General features: G+C 51.5%; 2 protein-coding genes across 3 annotated transcripts in view; one reads left to right on the top strand and one right to left on the bottom strand.

The window, feature by feature from the left end:
- The window catches only part of TTC31 (tetratricopeptide repeat domain 31), an 11,750-nt gene extending 9,452 nt beyond the window's left edge, over window positions 1-2,298 (bottom strand). Inside the window, exons 1-2 of the mRNA XM_011946077.1 lie at window positions 2,146-2,298; window positions 1,864-1,952 (exon numbers count right to left, since the gene is read on the bottom strand). Of these exons, the coding sequence (XP_011801467.1) occupies window positions 1,864-1,952; window positions 2,146-2,185 (129 nt within the window). The 5' untranslated portion in view covers window positions 2,186-2,298. The remainder of the gene's footprint in view (window positions 1-1,863; window positions 1,953-2,145) is intronic.
- CCDC142 (coiled-coil domain containing 142) overlaps window positions 2,053-7,169 on the top strand; it is a 10,641-nt gene continuing 5,524 nt past the window's right edge. The window contains exons 1-5 of one of the 2 annotated variants that reach the window (XM_011946079.1): window positions 2,053-3,464; window positions 3,742-3,828; window positions 3,908-4,057; window positions 4,209-4,318; window positions 4,392-4,505. In XM_011946079.1, the coding sequence (XP_011801469.1) occupies window positions 2,444-3,464; window positions 3,742-3,828; window positions 3,908-4,057; window positions 4,209-4,318; window positions 4,392-4,505 (1,482 nt within the window). In that variant the 5' untranslated portion in view covers window positions 2,053-2,443. Of the gene's footprint in view, window positions 3,465-3,741; window positions 3,829-3,907; window positions 4,058-4,187; window positions 4,319-4,391; window positions 4,506-7,169 lie in introns of both variants that reach the window. The other variant, XM_011946078.1, reaches the window with a different exon arrangement.

The following is a 7,169-nucleotide window of genomic DNA, read 5'->3' as shown; positions in this document are numbered from 1 at the left end:
AGATCAAGACCATCCTGGCTAACACGGTGAAACCCCGTCTCTACTAAAAATACAAAAAATTAGCCGGGCATGGTGGCAGGTGCCTGTAGTCCCAGCTACTAGGGAGACTGAGGCAGGAGAATGGCATGAACCCAGGAGGTGGAGCTTGCAGTGAGCCAAGATCGCGCCACTGCACTCCAGTCTGGGAGACACAGGGCGACCCCGTCTCAAAAAAAAACAAAACAAAAACAAAAACAAAAACTAGATTTTAGTGACTAAATGTGTGAGGTAAAGGAAAGGGATATAAAATAATTATCAGATTTCTAGATTAAACAACTAGATGAAAGTTTGTGTTATTAACCAAAATTGGAATTAGAAGAAAAGCAACCAATTTGCAAACATGATAAATTAAGTTAACAAAAGTTAATTAAATTAACTTTTGGGCTTGAGTTTGAGATTCTAGGGAGTACAGTGCATCAAGGCTTCCAAATCTGATCTTGTCCCTCCTTCAGAAACCCTGCTGTCTACCGGGCATGGTGGCTCACGCCTGTAATCCCATCACTTTGGGAGGCCAAGGCGGGCGGATCACGAGGTCAAGAGATAGAGACTATGCTGGCCAACATAGTGAAACCCGGTCTCTACTAAAAATACAAAAATTAGCTGGGAGTGGTGGCATGTGCCTGTAGTCCCAGCTACTCAGGAGGCTGAGGCAGAAAAATTGCTTGAACCAGGGAGGTGGAGGTTGCAATGAGCCAAGTTCACACCACTGCACTCCAGCCTGGGTGACAGAGTGAGACTCCATCTCAAAAAAACCAAAAAACAAAAAAACCCTGTTGCCTACTGAGAACATCCAAATCCCTGTGCTAAGTCAAAGCCTTTCAAACCATCTGCTGCCTTCTCTCCCGCCCCATCTTTTACTGTTCCAACCAAATTCTCCACTCTGGTCTCACTTTAGTAAAGTTCTCTCAACTTTTCCTTGTTTTACTGTCTTTGCTCACACCATCTCCTCCATCTATAAAAAAATATTTTTTCTTTTTTTTGAGATGGACTCTCCCTCTGTTGCCCAGGCTGGAGTGCAGTGGTGTGATCTCAGCTCACTGTAACCTCTGCCTCCCAGGTTCAAGTGATCCTCCTGCCTCAGCCACCCGAGTGGCTAGGATTACAGGTGCACACCACCACGCCCAGCTAGTTTTTTTGTATTTTTGGTAGAGATGGTGTTTCACCATGTTGGCCAGGATGGTCTGGAAACACGGACCTCAAGTGATCCGCCCGCCTAAGCCTCTCAAAGTGCTGGGATTACAGGTGTGAGCCACTGGGCCTGGCTTTTTAAAAATTTTTTTAGACAGACTCTCACTGTTCCCCAGGCTGGAGTGCAGTGGCATGATCACGGTTCACCGCAACCTCGACCTCTCGCGCTCCAGATATCCCCCATCCACCATGCGGCTAAATTTTTTAAAAACATTTTTGTAGAGATGGGGGTCTCACTATGTTGCCCAGCTGGTCTCGAACTCGTGGGTTCAAGCAATCCTCCCATCTCAGTCTCCCAAAGTGTTGAGATTACAGGCACAAGCCACCGCGCCCGGCCTCCATAACATCTTTCCCCAACGAACTCGTACCCACTCCCTAATCCTCACCTCAGAGACCCTTGCCTGCTCAATTCTATCCACTTGGAGCATCTGTTACAGCAGGATCATCCTCCTGGTCCCCTGCCCCTCACTTGCCTACGATCCTCAAGGGCATGGCCGGAGACTACAACTCCCCAAAGCCTCCAGGGCCCCGTCTGGCGCTCACCCGTCGCCGGTTTCTGCACAGCTGATTTAAAAAAGGCGTGACCAAAATGAGCAGGACTGGGGGAAACTGGGGGAAACTGGGGGTCGCTTTTACCTCTTCGCCGTAATCCTCTGGACCGAATTCCTTGCAAAGTTTGGGTACAGCAGCGACCTCCAGTGGGCAACTGGGCAGCAGTGGGCAGTCTACAGGAAAGGAAGGCGGAGCCTCGTCAGCGGGCTTGGGATAGATCGGCTTGAGTCCTCCCTACTCCACCCTCGACTCTCCGCCCTCTGCCCTCTGCATAAAATCCTACTCTAAACGTTTAGACCACAGGTGGACCCAAGAGGGGCTGCCTGTGCCCTCCTACACCCTCTCTGGTCTTGTCATACTGCTCACCTAACTTGATCCTCTCCACAGCCTCCGGAATCGGCGCCATCGCGTCTACAGTGACCCGGAAGTGAAAGATAGTCTAGTATTTGATACCAGCCAAAGGGCGGGGCGGGACAGCGAAGGCGGCCATCTTTGTTAGGGGCAGAAGCCTCCCAATACGGAGTACGAGAGGGTCCATGAAGGTCCCCGCGACTCCTGGACTGGAGTTAACGGCTCTTCGAATGGGGCGAAGTCCGAGCTATCGTGGGCGTTGGTTCGTGCGGGGAAGTGGGAATCGCTAGGTTCGTTCCGGACCCGCCGCCCCATGGCTCAGGCGTCTCGCTCTGGTAGCCTGCCTCCACTTGTTATCGTGCCCCCGCTGAGGGCGCAACCCGGGGGCACTGGGGAGGAGCAGTGGGAGAGAAGGCGAACAGGCGCTCTTCGCGGGGAGGTTCACGGTTGGCCGGGCGGAACTTCTGGAGGGACGCCTTGGTGGCCGACGCCGGCGGGTGTGAGCGAGCATTATGAGGCTGACGCTGCGGGCTGGAGGCGAGGGCCCGCAGGTGGCGGCCCGATCCCTCCCGCGCTGCAGCGTCTCCGGGCCCTGTTGCTGCGGCTGCTTCGCGAGCGGGAGCAGCTCCTCCAAGCCCGAGACTGCGCCTGCCACCTACAGGCGGCTGTGCGCCTCATGAAGACCCTGAGTCCCGGCTCGCCATCCGGCGGCCCCAGCCCCTTGCCCCAGTGGTGCCGCGACCTGCAGCTGCACCCTTCCCAAGGGGCAGTCCTGCAAATCGGCCTTGGGGAGACTCCCGAGCCGCTGCTGCTAGCGCGCCCCATCGGACTAGCCGCCCAGTGCCTGGAGGCTGTCATCGAGATGCAGCTTCGCGCTCTCGGCCGGGAGCCCGCCAGCCCAGGCCTGTCATCCCAACTTGCCGAACTTCTCCTGGCACTTCCCGCCTATCACACGCTACAGGGAAAAACCTTGAGCCACGTCCCGGGGGCTGCACGTCCTTTCCCCACGTCCCGTGTGCTCCGCCTCTTGACGGGGGAGCGGGGTTGCCAGGTGGCAAGTCGGCTGGACGAGGCGCTCCGGGGATCGGGATTGAGGGACCAGCTCCGCAGGCAGTGCCATGAGGAGCGGGATCTGCTACCAGGGCTGCTGGGCCTGGTGGGGGGCGTGGCGGATTCAGCCAGCTGTGAACTACGGCTTGGAGGGGCTGGAGCCTTGTGGAGCCAATATTGGACCCTGCTGTGGGCAGCCTGTGCTCAGAGTCTGGACCTAAATCTGGGACCCTGGAGGGACCTCAGGGCAACAGCCCAACAGCTGAGTCAGGCACTAGGTCAGGGTGAGTGATGGGCTTGGGTGGGCGTTTGGGAAGGCTGGGGTCTCTTCCTTCCCCCTGGCAAACTCACTCACCTTCCATCCTGAAGGCAAAAGCAGGCCCTTTACAATGAACATCCCTGGGTTCAGACTATATCTTCTGAACTTTCAAGGCGAAGTCTTGCTTTCCACCCCAGTCCTGGTCTTGGAGGAAGCATGCCTTCTTCCCTCATCATTGAGTGGGCAGGGGTTGTGGAAAGTGAGACCTTGTTTTCAGGCTCCAGAGTCATTTCTCCCACTAGCATCCCTGCCTCAGGAGTGTGAGAGGGAGCTGGCTTCCTTGTGTCACAGCTTACTTCATCAGTCGCTTATCTGGAGCTGGGACCAAGGTGAGAAGAAAGGGGCACTGGGGGTGACATAAGTCCCAGGTTACCGCTTCCCCACCACACTATACTCTCTCATCCTCAGGTTTCTGCCAGGCCTTGCGATCAGCTCTTGGGGGTCAGAGCAGCCTTCCTACATCGTCTCGCACTGCTGAACTTTTGCAGCAGCTCTTTCCTCCTCTGTTGGATGCTCTTCGAGAGCCCAGGTTACAAGTGATTTTCTGCCAGCCTGCAGGTGAGACAAGGGGCTGGGTCTGGGGAGACAAAGCAGTTGAGGATATCTCTTTTCTTTGTTCTGAAGTCTGCCTCTTCCCAAAGGTACTCAATGACCCCTAAGATACTCACTCTGCTGCTCAAATCCCCAGATCCTGTGCCTGTTGCCCTAGGTCTCTGTACCCTGCAGACCACCTTGCTTTGGTTCCTGGGCAGAGCTCAGCAGTACTTGGCAGCATGGGACCCAGCTTCCTTCCTGCTCCTGATCCAAAAGGACTTACCTGTGAGTGCCTGGGGAGTAGGGAGGGGAGCAGCCTGAGCTAGGCTGAGCCCTCATTTCCTGTTTCCACCCAAAGCCTCTATTGCATGAGGCAGAAGCTTTGTCTAACCTGGCCTCAGAGGAAAGCTTAGCTCTGGAAGTGGAGCAGCAGCTGGGCCTGGAGATCCAGAATCTGACTGCACAGATCCAGGTGAGAACAGGGGCCTTAACAGTGGCAGTTTAAGACCCTGTGTTCTGTGCCAAGTATCAGGGGTGGGAAGAGTAGAGCATCTCAGTAACTTGGAATCTCCTTGGAGTCTCTGCTAAGTTTATCTTTTTTTGCTCTGTTCATTTTTTATTTTTTGTTCTCTTTAACTTTTTTTTTTTCTCTGAGACAGGGTCTCACTTTGTCACCCAGGCTGGAGTGCAGTGGCACAATCTCAGCTCACTGCAGCCTCTACCTTCTGGGCTCAAACAGTCCTCCCACCTCAGCCTCCCTAGTAGCTGAGACTACAGGCTTGTGCCACCACACCTGGCTAACTTTTGTATTTTTTTTGGTAGAGATAGGGTTTCACCATGTTGCCCAATCTGGTCTTGGACCCCTGAGCTCAAGTGATCCACCTACCTTGGTCTCCCAAAGCGCTGGGATTACAGGCATGCGCCACCATGCCTGGCCCCTTTAACATTTTACTATGGAAAATTTCAAACATGTACAAATGTAGAGAGAGGTATATAATGGACTCCCATATGTCTATCACCAAGCATTTAACAATTATCAACTCATGGTCAATTTCATCTGTGTATCCCCTACCCTCTCCTCAGTAATGCCAGACTCTCGTTTTGTGATGGCATTAGCGGATCATTGCCTCGATTCATTATTTCATTAGAGGTTGTAAAGGGGTAACATTTCAATTCTCATCATTCCTACTTCATTTATGAGTTGGATTATTCCTATGAAGAAAAACTTGCCTTCATTAATGATTTGGTTACTCTTAGGTATATTTTAAAGAGAAAATTCAGGATACATGATTGCATCTTTCCCTTTACTTACCAGATATCGGCACATTTCTCCTCTCTTAGAAGTTTAATTTGTATTTTTATTAATGCTTTGGGAGGCCAAGGCAAGAGGACTGCTTGAGGCCAGGAGTTTGAGACCACCAGGGGCAACATAGCGAGACCACCCTAAGCAACACAGACCCCTATCTCTACAAAAATTTAAAAATTTAGCTGAGCATGGTGGCACGCACCTGTAGTCCCAGCTACTTGGGAGGCTGAGGCAAGAGGATCCTTTGAGCCCAGGAGGCCGAGGCTGCAGTAAGCTGTGATAGCCACTGCATTCCATCCAGCCTAGGCAATACAGTGAGACAGCCTGTCTCAACAAATAAAATAATGCATGTCTGTAGTTTAAAAAGTAAAACAGAATTATTATTTTATAAAACTAATGAAAAAATAGCACTGTTTGCCCTCACTCACCTCTGATTTCTGTTTCACAGTAGTAACCTTCATCCATGTTTGCCTGTTTCTCCTAACATTTTCTTATATATTTATGAATAAAGCCATTATAGTTTTTCTTCCCCATTTTGTACATTTATCTGTTCCTATGTCGAAGATGTCTGGTTTTTGTTTCCCTGCTGTTTTCTCCTCTTTGCCCTGAATAGGGGCATGGCTCTAGGGTTCAGTCCTTAACTCTCTGCTTTTCTCTCTGTATTCCTGCTTACCCACAGTGTCTTGGGTCCCAGAGTTCTTTTTTTTTTTTTTTTCTAAGACAGGGTCTCACTGTCACCCAGGCTGAAGTGCAGTTATGTGATCTTGGCTCACTGCAACCTCCACCTCCTGGGCTCAAGCAATCCTCCCACCTCAGCCTCCTGAGTAGCTGGGATCACAGATGCAAGCCACAATGCCTAGCTACTTTTTTTTTTTTTTTTTTTTGAGAAGGAGTCTCACTCTGTCACCCAGGCTGGAGTGCAGTGGCATGATCACCACTCACTGCAATCTTCACCTCTTGGGTTCAAGTGATTCTCCTGCCTCAGCCTCCTGAGTGGCTGGGATTACAGGCACCCACCACCAAGCCCGGCTAATTTTTGTATTTTTAGTAGAGATGGGTTTCACCATGTTGGCCAAGCTGGTCTCGAACCCCTGGCCTCAGGTGATCCACCCGCCTCAGCCTCCCAAAGTGCTGGGATTATAGGTGTGAGCCACCCTGCCCAACCAATGCCCAGCTACTTATTTTTTTATTTTATTTTTTTTTGTAGAGACAAGGTTTTGCCGTGTTGCCCAGGCTGGTCTTGAACTCTTTTTAAAAATATTTTTTAAAAACTTTTTTGGGAGGCCGAGGTGGGTGGATCGCCTGAGGTCAGGAGTTTAAGACCAGCCTGACCAACATGGTGAAACCCCGTCTCTACTAAAAATACAAAAAAGTACTGGTATGGTGGTGGGGGCCTGTAATCCCAGCTACTCGGGAGGTTGACGCAGGAGAATCGCCTGAACCCAGGAGGCAGAGGTTGCAGTGAGCTGAGATAGTGCCATTGCACTCCAGCCTGGGCAACAAGAACAAAAACTCTGTCTCAAAAAAAACAAAAAACGAAACTTTTTTGGCCAGGTGCAGTGGCCCACACCTGTAATCCCAGCACTTTGGGAAGCCGAGGCAGGCAGATTATCTGAGGTTAGGAGATCAAGACCGGCCTGGCCAACATGGTGAAACCCTGTCTCTTCTAAAAATACAAAAATTAGCTGGACATTGTGGTACACGCCTGTAACCCCAGCTACTTCAGAGGCTGAGGCAGGAGAATCACTTGAATCTGGGAGGTGGAGGTTGCAGTGAGCCGAGAGCATGCCATTGCACTCCAGCCTGGGCAACAGAGTGAGACTCAAAAAA

The sequence above is a fragment of the Colobus angolensis genome, unplaced genomic scaffold (genome assembly GCF_000951035.1).
Source record: "Colobus angolensis palliatus isolate OR3802 unplaced genomic scaffold, Cang.pa_1.0 Scaffold249, whole genome shotgun sequence".
Lineage (NCBI taxonomy): Eukaryota > Metazoa > Chordata > Mammalia > Primates > Cercopithecidae > Colobus > Colobus angolensis.
This window is presented reverse-complemented; position numbering and strand designations above follow the sequence as displayed.